Source organism: Amborella trichopoda, chromosome 10, assembly GCF_054954075.1.
Source record: "Amborella trichopoda isolate Santa Cruz 75 chromosome 10, AtrichopodaSantaCruz75HAP2 v2.0, whole genome shotgun sequence".
In the NCBI taxonomy this organism is placed as follows: Eukaryota; Viridiplantae; Streptophyta; class Magnoliopsida; order Amborellales; family Amborellaceae; genus Amborella; species Amborella trichopoda.
In genome coordinates this window covers 36,332,155-36,350,236 of record NC_142345.1, presented here as the reverse complement: position 1 = coordinate 36,350,236, position 18,082 = coordinate 36,332,155, and the positions used below count along the sequence as shown (strand labels likewise).

Sequence of the window (18,082 nt, the reverse complement as noted above, 5' to 3'; positions counted from 1 at the left end):
AGGGTTATTATTTTATTTTTTTTGACAATGGTATAACTTTTATTGAAAAAGTGCCGAAACAACAACAAATTACAAAGGAGCTATTAAAGCATCAGAAATTGACAGTGTGAGAGGAGATGCCAAGTTTAGCAAGCCCATCGGCTATTCCATTGGCCTCTCGATAGACATGAGAGAATGACAGATGGAGGCCAGGTGTGGAGCAAAGGCCTAGAATCTTCGACCCAAAAATCTGGAGACCAAGGAATTTTTTGTTCCTGCTTGCACCACTTGATAACGTTGAGGGAGTCGCCTTTTACTGACAATAATCTCCAATCCTTGTAATAGGGATGAAATTTCTGCCTGGTTGGCTGTGCTGTTGCTGCAAGGACAACCTAAGAAAAAATGGTATCACCATCATGGTTTCTCAGCCATCCACTAATTCTAACAGGACCAGGGTTGCCTAAGGTGCTGCCATCAAAATTAAGTTTAAGAGACCCATAGGAGGCGGTCTCCAAATTGAATGCGGGCGAGGACATGGAGAATAAGAGAGACAATATTTCTTTTCCTTATATTTATTTTCTGTGTTCATGAGAGATTATTTTTCTCGACATAAAAATAGTTGCATCCAGTTATTAAGCGGAAGCTCCGCTGCACATAACGTTTTCTAAACATGAAAATACTTGCAAAGTATTGAAAAGAACCAGGCAGCATTTTCTAAAGATTTTCCATGTATCTCTGGAGTTCCTCTTTATTTTTAGTGTCAAGATCTCCAGCTTAGGGTAGGGCTTCTCCAGCGGCCAGGACAGGCTGTAGGGACGTTGGCCCCAAGCCTAACCCAGGACCCTTGGATAGGTAAGCCAACCTGGCTCACTCCAGGTTTGGGCGAAGCCTAGCGGAAACAAAGAAAACATATACATAAAGAAAAGCAAAGACGGACCAGCCATGTCTCTCGGCCTAGGATTGGCACTCGGGCTGAGGTGGCTGGGCACTCAAGCTGAATTTTTGGCCCTGGCCCTGGCTCTGATGTTTTAGGGTTTGACCATATGGCCCGTTGCCAGCCTTACTCTTCTCCTCCACCCCGAAAGACTCAATTGGTGATTTGTCCATGGCTAAATTAACAAATGAGCTTGTCGCAAGTGACAGGGTTGATTGGAAAGACTTTTTGCCTCATGGCATTGGTGGATGAAAACCATGCCATTTACCAAGAAAATAGTAAAAATTCTAACTTACCAAGATGGTGATCGTTGTTGACAGAACGTCGCGGCCATGCTCAAGAGCTCGAGACGTTCTCTCCAATTTACCCAGCTTGAGAGGTACTCTCAATTTGTCCCTTTCCTAGTTGTAATAGCCACTCATCTTTCTACGGGACCATTGGAAAATAAGATGTTATTTTGAGAGTGACTACAAAGATACCATTTTATCTTTTGTGCGCGGAGGTCATAATTATTTTCAATCATTAGACACTAATTAGATGTTAAATTAGATCGCGTGAAGTGAATCATGAAATTCGGGGATTTTGTTTTTAGAATTTTGTGTTTATTCAATGAAAATCGTACAATCACTCATTTTTTTGAAATTTAAGGGATCACCCATTTTTTTAAATTTAAGGGGACAAGAATAATCAATCTTACAATCACCCATTTTTTTAAATTTAAGGGATCACTCATTTTTTGAAATTTAAAAGATAAGAATAATTACAAATTTAAAGGATCACCCATTTTTTGAAATTTAAAGGACAAGAATAATTGCGACCTCCTTGTACAAAAGATAAAAGGTGCGGTTTTTATAGAGCCTAAGCTCTAAACAATCAAATTAGAGCCTACTTTCAAATAATGTCAAGAAATGTAGTTACAATAATGAAAATATTTGTGATGGGCTTAAAATATATTGTCATCTTTATTTATAAAGCTTAAAGCATAAAAAATAGTGAAGATCGATAGATTTATAAAAACTTGAAAATCTTTAAAATTGACAATGCAAAAATACATTACAAAATACACTATTTCCAAAACTTGATATCCATTTTTTTCTCATGTCCATACATCTTGATGTCAAGATGATCAATTTGAGGATGTTTGAGTATCAAAACAACTTCTTCTAATGAAATTTTTGAGGTAAGCTCAAATTTGATTGTTTAAAACCTCGCCTCTATATAAACTTTTCCCAAAGATAAATGGTCTCCTCAAGACAAACTCAGTTCGTTTTCCATATTTATTGTCTTGTGGCTACTTTCTTGACTAGGGGCGCAATGGGGTGGGTGGCCGGCCTCAAAGAATTAGGGCCAGGGCCGAGGAACCTCCGCCCAAGGGTAGGACTCGGCATGGGTATGGGCATGGGCCCGGGCTGGCCCTCAGTCCACTGCAGCCCTCTTTTTCTTTATTTTTATCCTTACACTTTCTAAAAATTCTTTTGGCCTGGCCTACCCTGGCCTAATAGGGCTAGGGCCAGGCCTATCTTTGGACCAGTCATGGCCAGGCCGGGCCAGGCCAGGCCAATGGGAAACTAGCTAGGGCCATGGCTGGGCCAGCCCTACTTTCATCTCTCTCTCTCTCTTGTGACCCATGAAACATTCTTAGAAGTACTTTACCTTTTGTCTTTACTAAGTTTTAGAGAAAATAAAGGCAGGCAACCAAGTTAATTCCATTTTAGCATTATGTACGCCCTCAAACCTTTTTTCGTACTAGATTTGAAAGTTGCATAAATAGGTAGTTAACTGCAACGAATCAAAATTTTCCCTATAATACAACTTTATCACAACTTCATGAGAAACAAGTAGGAAAAGGTTTTTACAATCTTGTCATATACACAGGAATTCTTTATCCACTCATCAGCAATAAAACAGTAAATATTGCTCAACACCCAAAAATGAATCTGTGACTGACCACTGTAATGAAACCAACAAAAGAGGGTATTCGCATAAGATCATACAATGATATCTCAGTGAAGATGCTTCCTGTCCATGTAGTATCCACGAATGGAACTGTACATTTTCTCTCTGCAATCGTGGATGACTCTGCATGCAAATGCAGTAACCGAGAACATTTCAGGTATGATCACCTACGGATGCTACAAGTATATTTTAGGTATAATCACCTATGGATGTTAGGTAGCAACAAGTGAAGCTTTCTTTTTAAGCTTATTTCGGAAGCTTCTTTTCCTACTGAAGGCATTCTCCTGCAAGTTTGCCAAGTAATTTGGTAAACAGAGGAAAACATTAAGAAATTAGGCAAACAAGAAGTGCAGTTAATCACTTTAAGGGAAAAAGGCTACCAGCCTAGTTGTCCAGCAGAAGTCAAAACAAAATGAAACACAAAAAAATCACATCTGAGGTAGATATGGAATGTGCTACCTAAGTAGGCCCATGATGGAATCTTCATAAAAATGTGGCTATATGCCAAACATATTGGCAGTCTATTAACCAGTTTTTAACCGTTCTTTCAAGTTCTTAATGGCTGTTTAGATAATTTACTCTTTGGTGAAGTTGAAAGACAACTTGAAAAAGGAATGCTTTAAGAAATTTGAATTGTCAGGTATAAGATTTTGAGACATGTCTAACCCAGATGTTATAGTGAAGTTTAATTATGATGAACCAAAAATTACCAGAGGCTGTCCCGCTTTTTGAGCCTGCCTTACAGTAGCAACAAGATCTCTATTGGATTCAGTGTACAAGCTTGTGACAAGTCCTGAATGACCAGCTCTTGCTGTACGACCAATCCTATGCAAAAAATCTACTGCTGATGTTGCAAACTCTGCCTAGAATCACAGAAAATATAAAGCAGGTCAAAGATGGTTTCCAAAAAACCAGACTCAATCCACGAAGTTGCCAATTGCCAGTAGTCAATAAAATAACAATGTAGTCAAACAGACTTAGTTCAAGCCAAACCATAGGCCAAACCTAATTTCAAGCAACACACACAACAACAACAACAAGGATAAAAGTTTTCAAGACACAAAAAACAACAACAACAGTGACAGCAACAGCAATAAAAGATTTCAATACTATCAAAATGGAAATAATCACTTCATCCATCTAGAGAACACTGTTAGGTGAGGTCAAAGTCATAGAGTTGGATGGCACTGGACTGAAGGCAATTTAAGGTTTCTGTGTCATACATAACCATTAAGGGTTACGAAGATTACATTTGATGGGTACTCAATGGGCAATCTTAGTCGGATTGGGTTCAGGGGTGGCAATTGGGATGGGGGTTGATAACAAATGCTACAATGGTTCGTTTGTGATGGACGATCCAACTTTGGCTGAGGTACAAGAAATGTTTCAGGTTCACCTATTCACAGAGGTTTTCTAAGACTGCACATGATAACAGAGATCTAGTAAATGTGTTTTAGATAGATCAGGAGGAATGTGGAAGCTTAGGGTTTTTTCTAGTTCATTAGTATCCACCACAAAAGTTTTCGCTCAAAGAGGTGGCTTTAACAGCTCCTTCCACCAATCAAACATGCCCCTAAAGTTTTTCAAAAGAAAAACAAAATTTATGGCGATTAACAATAATTCGCTGTTATGAGGAGAGCTATGTGGTGACTTGCTCCTTGATCTTTCATTCTTTCAATGAAATTACTTCTTATAAATAGAAATGGTGGCCAATACCACCCAATTTTTGAATAAGCCTATTCTCCATGGGGAAGCCTATTTTTTGCCTGGCCTATGGGGAAACCTATTTTTTGCCGAGAGGCCCGGCCTGTGGGCCCTCTCAACGGACCACTGTAATCCTTTACTTCTTTTAATACAACAGTTAACAGCATCAAAAAAAAAAAACTAACAGATTCAGCCATATTTCCTCAATTAAATGTAAACAAGTTTGGTAACTTCAGTGATTTAGTGATGTGACCCCAAAGAATATGTACAGATCCATCTATACATATGGACAGATCCATCTAGACGAATTCAAACAAAGAGCTTTGTACTTATACAAATATGCTTGTAGAGAAAGAACCACAAGTATCGTGAGCTGCTCTTTGTACACTAGTCATGAAATGTCTGACATAGCTTTTTCTCCTTTCTGATCAAATTATTAACCATTTGAAATCAATCATGACTTATAATCAATATGCTTGCATGGGAAGAACCACAAGTATTGTGAGCTGCTCTTTTGCACACTAGTCATGAAATGTCTGGCAAACCATATATAATAATGCAAAATTCCATAACCAATCCAAACTGAGCTGCCCTAGAAAACCTTTTGTACACTAGGCATGAAATGTTGGCATACCATATATAATGCAAAATTGCATCACCAATCCAAAACGTCAAAATATAAGTTATTTTGTACAAACTTATTGAAAAGAAAAAAAGAAAAAGAAAAGAAGAAAATTTCAGCTATGGATTAAGTTGTGAACTAGCAGTTTCTCTAGAAGATATTGATAGATATAATTGAAGACCTCCACAGAATCATAGAACTATTTAGAAAAGACAATATTTTCCCTGAAGATTGGCTATAAAAATGTGTTATTTTATTCTTCCTAATATTTTGCTTGCACACTCAAGAAACGAGAGCCTGGATATTGTTAAGTGGTGATAAAAGGTGCAACTGTGCAGTAAGACTAATAAATAATTTACGCAAACAAACGGGAGGGATGCACAATGAAAGGCTTAAATTTTTAACAATTGGACGTACATTACCTGAATAACATGAGAAACATTTGGGATGTCAAGTCCACGTGCAGCAGCATCACTACAAACAAGTACCCCACCCCTTTCTTTGAAATCAGTCAAATTCTTCATACGCTCCTCCAGAGAACTATCACTATGGTAAGAAATGCATTCAATGCCAACTTTCAACAATATTTTAGCCACTGATTCGACAGCATCTACAGTATTTGCAAACACCATGGTCCAACTTACACCATTACTGGAATCGACACCTCCTTTCACTGCATCAATGAGTGCATCAACCTGTGTGTCCGTTGTCACTTCTGTCCACTTTTGATTTAACCTGGTACATGAAAGAACAGAACAGAACAATTTATTCCCATTTAAAACCTTTGAATGACTCCTCCATTGCAAGAATATGGATTAAACAGAAACACAAAAAAAAATGGTTTTCTTAATGATAAAACAGACTTTATAGATTATATATGTATAGATGTATATGATCTAGCAATTTAACAAGACGAAGGCAGGGAGACAAGTGTTAAGACATGGTTCCAAAAAGGATAGGTATGTTCGACTGTACTGCACTTTCTGTGCTGCACAGACAGGTAGCTTCTATATCTCTCACATAAGAGTCTAAGACAAATGCAATGAATGCTAGACATTTGCATCATATATCAAACACTTCCTGACTATATTTTTGTTGTTGTTACTGAATTGCATGGTAAAATTATTTAATATTTTACTCTGATTGTAACTCCTGGATCAAGTGCCAGATTTCTCCCAAGGTTTTGCCATGGATAACACTACATAGTACACATCAATTGTAGAGATGCTTGGTAACTGGAAACAAGTAACTCACTGTGTCAAACAACAACATAAATTTGTTGTTGTTGTTGTTGTTTGTTCTTTTAGCAATTTTGGCACACTTGTTGCAGAAAGATTGCATGTGGTTATTTCAGTATTTAAAAAGTTACATAGATACAATGTATCATGCATTTGAGCATGCCAATATATACACTTCCGGCACCACCTTAGTTGCATAGATACAATGCATCACACATTTGAGCATGTCAATCTTTCAATCCTTTATCGTAAATCTTACACTTCTGCACTTTTATGCACTTCACTCACAGAAAAAGTAATATAATATTGCATAAAGAAACAGTATGAACACAAAGGGGTATAGAAACAAGAATCCTATTCCATGAACGTCATGGATAATTCCGAGTTGTACTCCCAAATAATTACCAAATAGCAATTTGAAGCTTCACATAAATAATGCAAGTAATGTACGTTATCTGATACAGGAGTTGTTACTGTCTTTTTGGTTTTGCCACAGTCAAATTTTTGTGACTCTTTCCCGATTTAATGACCTCTTTGAAATAAGTGCTACAATTCTCATGCGCAATATTCTACTGCAAAATGTCATGAGCCCCAAAGAAAAGTGCCTACATTGCAAGGTCGACCATAATGATAAATACAGGTTTTGACCCAAAGTGGAAAAAACCACTGCAACAAGCCATTTTTCCAGAAGGCCTTTTTTAGGAATATGTCAACTCTAAAAATTAAACATGCTGCTGACATAATGTCTAAACACGGAATGGTTAAGAGTAAACACAAATCATCATTCCAAACAATTCCATCTATTATAGCATGTGGGGTTTGAAATAGCCAAAAGATAAATGTTATGTCGATAGGATATCCAATTCAACTGTCTGCAAAGTTCGATCAAAGATACTGAATTTAGATGGGTTTCTTTTAGAGAAAGCCCATATTTGTTAGTGTTGATATGGAGACATCACCAAGAAAAGGAAAGAACATACGAATACATTTTTTAGGTTCTGATTTCATGGATTGTTTGTTTCTTGTCTACTATTCCTATATTGCAATTATTAACAATGGCATCTTTGCTACGAAAGCCTCCTGAAATATTTGTTCACCATATGCAAATGAAAATAAAAGAGCGCGCTAAGATGCAATACCGGGGGTTGTGACGATGGAGGAAATTTCCACTGCACCAAGTTGCCCCAGGGAACATGCGTTTCAATATTCCACCAGCAGTTCTCTTGCCACTTTCAGGAAGGGTAGCAGCCACAAAAATGTATTGCTTACTACGCATATAGGTTTTTCGAACTCGCTTCCAATCATTCTCTTTATTTCCTTCAGCATTATCCTCCTTGTCAAAATCTTCAAGGGGAAGATCACTCTCATCATCCTCCTCAACAGTTGCAACTGGCTCGAGCTCCATTTCCTCTTCAGGCTTGAAGTCCACCCAAGATTTGACCATCTCCTTAGCTGGGCTATCAAACATAGAATGTCCCAATTTTGACAGTTTTTTCTCCTCAAACCGGAACATATTTATGAGCTGAACAACTTGATTCTGGAAACTCCCACATAACAACAGATCAGCTTCATCAAATACCTGCCATGCGAAATTATAAAGAGTATCACACAAAATGCTGCATCACATGAAGAATTAAAACCTCACATAATAACAAAACTTGTAAAATTTGTCTGAAAGTAAACAGAAGAATAATTGTCAGCAAAAATCATAAAACAAATAAAGACTTGCAGTATGATACATGTCCATTGCGATAGAAAATCAATAATAGAGATGAAGTAACTCTAATAAACATGGTTAACAATCGGTTGAGTTTCCAAATGAGGTAAACTTTTTTTATATTGCTACACATGAAAAGCAAGGAAGCATGTTTAACTCAAATATGGAAATTTACCACAGATTTCACATCCCGTAGAAAAGCAGATCGTCTTCTCTTTCTTGGGTCAAATGCAAAAAGGTTATTCAGAAGGGCAGCTGGTGTTGAAACAAGTATATCAGGTTGTCTCATTGGCCACCCCTGCAATCTCACACCTCTTTAAAAATGAGAATAAAATGAAGAATAGTGCAAGACCAGTTTTATATGTAAAAATTCATATGGTGCCTCTTTGAAAATATTGGGTCATAGCAAGTATTCATGCATAAATAAAATGGAAATTTTACCTGCCGCCCGCACACAGCTGATATGCTCAGAAGTGGTTCACCATCAGAGTTGCAAAGACATTTAGCCATTCTAACAACTTGCTCGCACAACATCACATTTGGGCACAGCACAAGAGAAAATTTGAGAGGCATCGGAAAAGATTGATTGTGATTTTTATCTTCCACTACATCAGCATTTGTGCACAAGTTGTCAATCAATGGAACCAAATAGCCATGTGTTTTGCCGCTTCCAGTCTCAGCTGCGACTATAATATCATTTCCTGAAAGAATCGATGGTATGCATGCGGCCTATCAGGATATACATAACGTTAGAGAGATGAGCCATTATTAAAATGTTATGAGTTACTCTTTTTATGTGATAACTAAAAGACAGATGATAAGGAAGCACTAAAAAATTAAATCCTAAACAGGCTAAACAATCTAACATAAAAAAGAAGATTCCATCATGTACTCACTACCTTTGCACTTCTAAGGAATAATTTACGACAATTTGTTTCAGTTCGGTGTAATCTAAATATCAGTCTACATCTGAAATTGCTGATGCACCGGTGTAATTGGTAGAACTTATTCTCTACCAAATGGAGAGCACTTCTCATTCAAAACTTTTGTGCCACGGAAGACTCAGCACAAGATCATGACAAAATTTGGTATTTTCAAGTAGTTGTTGAACAGGTGCTTTTCAGCTCTGGAGTTGTAGCTGAACTAATGAAGATGGTATCTGCCACCTTCTTTTCCATTGTGTTTATTCGCAGGGTATTTGGAGATTGGTTACCTGGAGATGCGGCAAATGACTGATTCTGGACACATCCATTGCAACCATGCTTAGGAACGGGATTGCCTTTAGATTCAAATCAAAAGGTCTACTAAATGTTTGGCTATCTCTTTACTTCACCACAGTTTGGATGTTATGGGCGGAACGAAACCATTGAGTTTTTCAGGGGAAGATATCCAGACGAGAACACTTTCTCAAGAGAATCACCTCTCATGTCTTATAGATTGCATGGCGCCAGCAGAAAGTCTGACACCCCATTCCGGTGGCATGGCCTTTTCCTTGTCCAAATCACTTTAAGTTAAATGTTGATGGGACTTCATTCCAGAATCCTAGACTTGCAGGTGGTGGAGGCATTATTAGAAGTGATGATAGCTCCTTTATTGCTGCATTTGCCAATCCCTTTGGCATAGCATCAAATAATTTTGCAGAGTTTCATGCCAAGCAGGGGTGGACCTGGCCATCTACTTAATTGTTTCCCTTTACAGATTGAGAGTGATTCATCATTGTTAGTTAATGTAATCCATGATCGTTACAAAAATCCATAGGCGCTCAATATTGTTGCTGTTAATTTGCCGATACAAGCTTTCTGACCGCGTTTGGTCCCTAGTCCACATTTATCGTGAGGCCAATGTGGTGGTTGATACACTTGTTATGAACGCCACAACTTTCTCAAATGTCAATATTTGGCGATCTAGACCACCGAATTTTCTTTCTTTTGTGTTACTTCATGATGTGGCACAAATGCCCTACTCTATGGTTGTAACTTTATGAGCCGTATTTTTTTATTATTATTAATGAAAAACTTTAGGTAGGTAGGAAACAAAGTTTTTAAGAGAAATAAGCTGAAAGATGGGTTTGTTGTTTAAATGTGTTAGGATACGTCAGTGTTGTTTTCTCTTCATATAGCTCAATAAATTGGTATTTGAGGAGGTTTGGTAACCAAAACTGAAGTTAACAACAAGCTTGAAAACAAGTGTTCTACTTTTAACAGCAGTGTTTAACAAGTGCTCGCTTGTTTACGAGTGCTTTAAAGCAATAAGGCTCCCAAGCCCCAAGAGTGTAGCTTGAAGGGGCAATGACAAATGTTAACTGTGTAGCTCGAAGAGGAAATGAAAAATGACAAATCTGAACACCCTTCCTCACTCTATTAAAAGCCTAACCTGAATCAGACATTCCACCTCTATCTACACTGTGGTATTCCTATTTAATCTCTTTTGCACCATTTGGGCCTTCCCCAGCAATATTCAGCAGCTACTCACTGCCTACTGTTCCCCCTCTTCTGAGGACTGTTCTGATTTTATGGTGTGCTTCTAACCCTGCCATACTGGGGATGGTATGGCTAGAGCGAAATAGTAGAAATTTTGAAAGTAAGGAATCACATTTCAAAGCAATGGAGGATTAAATCAACTGTAGTAGAGTGAGAAACAATTCAAAAAGAGTTCAACATGGTTTCTTCCATGGCTTTCCTGGCAAACTAGTCCCATATTGCATGCTCGTCCGTGATGTTGATCACGAGATCCTCGCACCGCCTAACACCTGGGAATGACATTATAAAGCTAAAATTCAAATGGTGCTCCCTCGATAATCTGGAAATTGGGGGCCATCGAGAGAGTAATTTGAAATAGCACAGGTTGCATTGTGCACTTCAAATGAAGCCGATATGCACGCACTGCTTACAGGCCTAAAACTGTTTAATCAGGCTCAGGGTCCATCTCTGGTGGTAGAGGGAGACTCAAGGTATGTTATAAACTGGGCCACCAGAATACTTACCTCTCATTGAGAGTGGAACACGTTTTTAACAAAATCTCTATAAGCTCTGGGAGTACATTCAGGTGTCCATCAGCCATGGAGACGAGTAAACTCTATAGCAGACTTGCCAAATAAGGGGCAACCCAAACCAGTTTTGTAATAATTACTCACCAAGACTAGAGGAACCATGTTTTGGCTGTTTGTCTCTTACCAGTGTTTCCCTTAGGGGGCCTCCAAATTGTAGAGAAGAATAGTACTGTATTTCTACAGTGATTAATACAAAATGTTACCAATTATCAGGAAAAAAATAGAACAGAAGAAATCATAAAGATATTGTTCCAATATTGAAGATTGATCTTGATTGCATAATTGGTTCCCATGTGTTCAAAGGGATAAGAGGCTTCCTTATTTGAGACCCTTGATGGTCATATGCTCCCAGAAAGCAGATCGCAAATATAACCTTGTGCCACACTATTAACAACTATCATATAGAAGAAGAACTCCATAATCAAATAACTTATTCCCATTCTGATTGATGATTTAAAGAAACATCTTGTATTGTGGAATTGTCTAACTCAAGTTGATTGTATGCTAGATATGCATCTCCTACTTTATATGGAAACATCATAGCAATAGACCTACTAAGATTTTGCAGTTGCATTTCTGAAAAAGTTTTCATATTAGCGGAAAAGAAACCATAAAATACAATGTCCCCCCTACAATAGTTGGCATTGAGATTGCTCCGAACATCAGAGCACATCTGTTCCTTGTTCAAAAACTTCATAAAGCAGCCATATTTTAGGGCTTCATTGACATTACTAAAATCTTAAAAGCCCAACTAACCTGTTAACATACATTTTTATATACTTCCATGTATCAACTATTACTCTGTGTTAGTTCCATTGTTGTTGAAGACGAGAGCGGGAACGGGAGCAAGATTGGTTTGGGAATCGCCAAACCGCCCTATTGCGAAAATTCCCTGGGTTTGGGATCGGCGTGTACAATGAACAAGAGAGGGAACGAGATCCTTAGGTTTATGGGAGGGAGATCCCATATCGATGGGTTCGAGGTTTTGACTAGCAAGAATCTAAGCTCCACTACACATTAAACGAGGTTGTTAAGTAGAGCTAGTACGGGTTCCCTTGGTTAAGGGATCGAGGTTTCCGTTTTTGATATAACAGGGTTCCTCTTGTTCTAATATCGAGATTTCTTCATGTATAGGAATCAAGGTCCTCAGTTGGTTGGCCCCAAGGTCTGCAACTACTATTGGTTAAGGGAACGAGTCCAATATGTACGTTATCCTCTAGTTAAATAAATCTATAGTGCCCCATTTCTATACATCACATACTTACATGCTACTTGATAAATGCTAAATACTACTGAACACTTTAATGTATGTCCATAGTCCATATTCCAAAATCCAATATGTACATATGAGTGTATGACAACCTCTAATTAAATAAATCCGTAGTGCCCTATTTCTAAGCATACATGCTACTTGATGCATACATGCTACTTGAAGAAATATTAAATACTTTTAGGCACATTACTATATAGTTTGTGGTCCATAGTCCAAAATGTAATATGTAATGCATCCTATGTTTAAATAAGTGCTATTTAAACCATATTTTTATGCAACACATGCCTCTATGCTTGATAAATCTAAGGAGTATGGATTATTTTGCTACTTAGTCTGTGGTCTTTAGTCCAAAATCTAATGTGTATGACATACCCTATTTAATTAAATGCATATTACTAAAATTTGATACAGCACGTGCCTATATACTACTTGATAAATGCTAAAAGTATAGATCACTCTATTAGATAGTCCATAGTATACTTATGTACTCCATGCTTCTTATCTTTACTCCAAATCCCATTAGAGATATAACTTTAATAACATAGTCCCTCGGACCACCAAGATATTCCTTACACATAAATCCAAAAAATAATCTACAAGTACATACTTAGATCACCAACACGTACCCCACACAACCCCCCCCCCACCTTCCCTCTTCCCCACCCAATTCCCCCCTCTATATTAACCCTTGGACCCAAAACCAAACCCTTGGACCCAAAACCAGCCCATACAGCTCCTTTTAGCTTTTGGTGATCATTCTGGTGAATCTGGTCGCTCCTCCCAACTCTCCCATGCTACAGGTATGTGCGCTTGTGCTCTTTCCTTGTGTATTTCTGTGACTCTTGTGTGTACATAAGAGAGAGAGAGAGAGTTGAGTGTGTGTGTGTGCAGTAGAGAGACGTGTGTGTGTGTGCGTAGTAGAGAGAGTTGTGTGTGTGCAGTAGAGAGAGTTGTGTGTGTGTGCACAGTAGAGAGAGAGAGTTGAGTGTGCATGCACAGTAGAGAGAGTTGTGTGCAGTAGAGAGAGAGGTGTGTGCAGGGAGGAGTAAGAGCGAGGGAGAGATAGTGACGCGATGAATGTTTTTCTTGTTGCTTTTCGTATATATTTTGTGATTTATGCCATAATCAGGTATTTGGATTGAAACACGAATTTTGCAAGGGCGATGCATTGAATTTCTAAGATTTATGTGATAAATCTGGATTTAGGATTAGAATATGAATGTTGTGTTGGTTACTTTGTCTTGATTTGACATTTTATTGGATAATCTGGTATTTGATCAGAGCATGAATACTGAATTTGTTGCTCTGTTAAAAAACTTGCCATTTGCATGAATACTGAATTTGTTGCTCTGTTAAAAAACTTGTCACTTATATAAAAAGGGGAGAGAGAGAGATAGAGGTGTAGGAATTGGGAGAGAGAGGTGCAGGAATACTGTAGAACTGGATTCATCTGTTTTTGAAAGTAGATTTCACATATATGGGACCCAAGATTATAATGTACTAAAACCTTGGACTATGTTTGATGGGAGCGGGACTCTATTTCAAAATAGTACTGGAATCCACTAATGGTTGGAAAGTGATCCCCTTTATTTGGGAGCGAGATCCCAAAATTGAGAAAACCAGAGTCCCTAGGAGATCCCTAGGAGGAACCGTGGGATCGAGGTTCCGGAGCGGGAACGCCACCCTACCAACATTGTTCCCTTACTATGGTCAGTTCACCTAGCCTAATGAAGCATAGTTACCAAGAGTTGGCATAGAATATGGGAAGTAGATCTAGTAAGCTAGTAAATTGAGGGCAACAGTTTTCAGCAATGTTTTAGTTAGTACGTCCCAGAATTATCAAGACTGGACCGCAAAGTCCGGTCCTACAAGTCAGACTGCCTATGGTTGCCTTGGCCGATCTAATCTAAAGCAAAAATCCGGTTTGGTTGAAAATTGATCAACACTAATGTTTGACTGGTTTCGCTTCGGTTGGTCGAATAGGTTTTAACCACTTTGATATTGATCCATAAAGTTAAGCAAACATTTTCAATAAATTTCATACTTTTAAACTATTATTACTACTTATCTTTTATCTTTTAAATCCAGTCCAACTAATTTAACCACCAATCAGATTGGTTTTGACAGGACCAAACCCCTAAGTAGTTCGGTGGTTGGTTATAAAGCCATAGCAGACTGCCAATTTGACCATTAGACAATGAAGTGTGCCTAGAACTGGGCCTAGTATTATCATCAAACTGGAGAGTCGCTCAAAATTCGTTAAGACTAGTTTGAATAGCTAGTCAGTTTTAAACACTTTCTTCAAGAAAGAAAAATTGTTTTATTTAGAACAGTCCAATTAGTTAAGACTAGTTGGAATTGCTTGTCAGTTTTAAACAATTTCTTCAAGAAATAATTTTTTTATTTATTTAGATCAGTCCAACCGATGAATTGGCTAGTCCTATCAGTTTGGATTGAATTGGTTCCCTCACTAGCTCGATTATGTACCATTAGATATTGCATTGATGTAATGATACATGATGGATGGCCTTTCGAAATGGACATTACTGCTAAATGAATACGAGTGACGCATGATATTAGTACGACATTCGTACATTATATATAAATACATATGTGAGTGCACTGATATGTATTTTACAACTAATAGTATGTATATGTTACATAAGGTTATAGGTATGGTTTGCAATATTTTTTGAGAAGCCTACATTGTGCAATATTACCAAATAATAATGATTCGCACCATATAAACAATAAACAAAGCCACACAATGATTAAAGGGGGCTCTCTTTTGAGGGTTGGGAGGGGGATGAGGTGTGAGATTTAAAGTTTGTTCCTATTTTTATTTTTTATTTTTTATTTTTTAATGAGTGTGACAGTTTTACTAAATGAGATCAAATGCAACGAACAGAACAAAGATAAACTAGTCGCTAAAGGAGATGCCGGGGAGGCATCTCTCCCACCGCTCACGAGCACCCAAAGTAAATAGTAAACTGGAGTATCTCACTCCCTCCTTCACGAAAGCATCTGCTACCTAATTCACACTGTTATGAGTAAATATCTTTTTTGTTTCTTTGTTAGATAATATGTGTAGAAAGCTGGTTGGAAATCATATAAGAATTTTAGTAATAGTGTCATATGACTATACTTTTTCACTTACTGTTGAAAATATATTTCTAGGTACTTCAGAATCTCGATTGCATTTCAGGAATACTATGGAAATGTTTCCAAAAAATTCTGTACCTGTATTGGTTTATCTAATCGTATGATGAGGGAAAGAAATGGTTCCTGCATAACTATGTTATCAAGTTCACCCCACAAATTGCTTCAGGACTTGCAAAATGCAAGTGTACCTTTCAAATATAATCAGCGTCTTGTATTAGCAAGAACTTATCATGCAATTGAAAGGAAATTAAATGTCCTCATCATGAGGAAAATAACTTCTGTTCTCCCGTCCAATTTGTGGTGAATATGTACTACTTGAATGTATGACCCCACAATTGATCACTTAAGTATGTCGTGCTAAGTAGGGGGTAATAAACAATTGTACAAATGGTTGGGTTGGAATTACAGGAGATAATGGACACATGATTCTGTTTATAGAAGCAGCAACTCTACTCACATCAATAAAACAAAAACACTCTCCAGCAATAACCCAATACTACCGATCAAACAAATAAAAAATAAGCATCACAAACCTGCATTCCATCAAACAAATACTCCAAGCCATTCTATATTGAACAGAATCACAGATTTTCAAGACGAGTAATAACAGAATAACCCAAACATTTGATTTCAAGGTTTGCATCCAAATGATAATCTCTCTGTGCCTATGTGCATGGAACACAAGCATCTCTCTCTCTTAGGCAGCACATATCCAAGCATTTGAAACTTAATATCCAAATATTTCTGGAAAGAGAGAATTACCTGAATAATTGATAAGCTTAATATCCAAATATTTCTAGAAAGAGAGAATTACCTGAATAATTGATGGGTTTCGAAGACCGGTGGCTGAAAGAGAACGGGAAAGCCGGTCAGAAATACCAAGAGACTTCCAGGAGGCCCCTTCCGCAAAGAAGTCAGATCTTTCCATTTTCTCCCTAGATACTGGTATCTCCGGTCCCTCTCTAGGGGTCTCAAATTGCGGTTCCTCCATGCTCTCTCTTAGTCTAAGGGGAGCAGCGGCCATTAGAGGAGTGAAGCGGTGGCGTGAGAAGGGGATGCCTGAGAAGCCCCTCCAAACGCCAAGGGAAGCAGGTGATGAGAGCCATGGATGAGAGGGGAAACAGAAAGAAGAAGAAGAAGAAGAAGGGCATCTGCACCTGCAAAATCGCAGCGCAGAAGAAGCGTAAGGCAACATTTCGCTCAGAGACTTGAGAGCAGCACGAGTCCAGAAAGGGAATAGACGCAGAGTATTGGCGAGCGTTATATTATACTCCCTCGGGAGTATGCGGTTCATTTACTCTCTCGCAGAAGTAGTGGTTTTAGCATCCTATTTTGTAGTTATAACATCTTTCGGACATAGATTAGCCTCAATAAAAAAAAAAAATTATAATTTCACCTTCTAAGTACTTGCAAAAAATAATGTCTCACAATTGAATAGAAACAGTTTGATTTTTAGATAGTCAGATCTCATAATCATTATCATCATCCAAACATTATCTTAATTATTTGAAGATGGCTACATGAACCTTGTTTTTCCATTCTTCTCTAACAAATACTATACCTTTAGTAAGACCAAAAGTCACGATAATTTTTTTCAGTAAGATAAAAAATCGTCATATCTTTTCTCACTACTTCCAACCATGTCTTTTTGGACCCACATTTTACTCTTTTTTGGTATTTTACTTGAACTAACTCACATCTCCTATCGAGTGTTGTATTAGGTCTGCGCTACATATAATCAACCTACCTAAGTCTACTATCTCTCATCTTATCGCTTAGTGGTGTTATACCTAAATTTTTTAAAATGTATTCATTTTGAATTATATCCCTTCTTGCTCAGCTACTCATGCAACTCAATATCCTCATCTTCACTACACTCATTCTATGGGTATCTTGTTTTTTGATCGCCCAACATTCTACCCCATAGTGCAAAGCTGGCATCACAGGTGTCCCATAGAACTTGCCTTTCAGTTTCATTGGTATGTGGCGATCACATAGAATTCCGGTTGCACATCTCCACTTTGTCTATCCAGCTTTAATTCTATGTGCGACACCTTCCTCAATATCTTAATTTCTTAGATTATCAACCCAAGATATCGAAAGTGCATTCTTTTTTGTATTTTTTGGCCATCGAGCTTAACTACTTCCTCGTCTCTATTCCTATCACTATTAATCTTGCATTTTATATATTCTTAATCTGGCTAATTTTTAAATATTTAGATTCTAGAGTATCCCTCCCAAGTTCTAACTTTGTGTTGGCTTCATTCTAGTCTGACTGATCAAAACTATGTCATCTACGAATAACATGCAGTACAATAGCTCATCTAGTAGGTTCCTAATTAAGTCGTTGATAACTAAGACAAAGAAGTATGGGCTCAATGTTGAACCCTGATGTAGATCAATTGTCATTGAAAACTCTCTCGTCTCCCCATCAGGTGTTCGTATATT

At 37.8% G+C, this 18,082-nt stretch overlaps 1 protein-coding gene and 1 long non-coding RNA gene across 9 annotated transcripts; both read right to left on the bottom strand.

The window, feature by feature from the left end:
- Nucleotides 1-10: 10 nt before the first annotated feature.
- LOC148780191 (uncharacterized) lies at nucleotides 11-1,334 on the bottom strand. The gene is made up of 2 exons (XR_016042921.1): nucleotides 917-1,334; nucleotides 11-371 (listed from the first exon to the last, which is right to left on the bottom strand). It is a non-coding gene; the product is annotated as an uncharacterized LOC148780191 (long non-coding RNA).
- Nucleotides 1,335-2,708: 1,374 nt separating this feature from the next.
- Nucleotides 2,709-16,944, bottom strand: EMB3108 (DEA(D/H)-box RNA helicase family protein). 8 transcript variants are annotated; one of them, XR_016042912.1, is made up of 9 exons: nucleotides 16,449-16,944; nucleotides 8,592-8,879; nucleotides 8,326-8,448; nucleotides 7,573-8,012; nucleotides 5,840-5,930; nucleotides 5,618-5,741; nucleotides 3,580-3,732; nucleotides 3,073-3,153; nucleotides 2,709-2,992 (listed from the first exon to the last, which is right to left on the bottom strand). XR_016042912.1 is itself a non-coding variant. In XM_011622616.3 (8 exons), the coding sequence occupies exons 1-7, from the start codon at nucleotides 16,926-16,928 to the stop codon at nucleotides 3,082-3,084; spliced, it is 1,869 nt and encodes a 622-aa protein (XP_011620918.2). In that variant the 5' UTR covers nucleotides 16,929-16,944; the 3' UTR covers nucleotides 2,709-2,992; nucleotides 3,073-3,081. The 8 variants fall into 8 exon arrangements, 4 of the variants coding, with proteins under 4 accessions (XP_011620918.2, XP_088706018.1, XP_006836739.3 ...); XR_016042915.1 differs by having other exon boundaries at nucleotides 8,592-8,851; nucleotides 16,449-16,836; XR_016042911.1 differs by having other exon boundaries at nucleotides 2,709-3,153.
- Nucleotides 16,945-18,082: the final 1,138 nt, after the last annotated feature.

Coding starts and splice junctions, on each gene's coding strand:
- EMB3108 (XM_006836676.4), bottom strand. CDS start 16,928: ATGAACCGCATACTCCCGAGGGAGTATAATATAACGCTCGCCAATACT. Junction 5,931..7,572: donor CTCCATCGTCACAACCCCCG/GTATTGCATCTT, acceptor TTCATGTACCAG/GTTAAATCAAAAGTGGACAG. Junction 3,733..5,617: donor ATGTTTCTCATGTTATTCAG/GTAATGTACGTC, acceptor CTGTGATTCTAG/GCAGAGTTTGCAACATCAGC.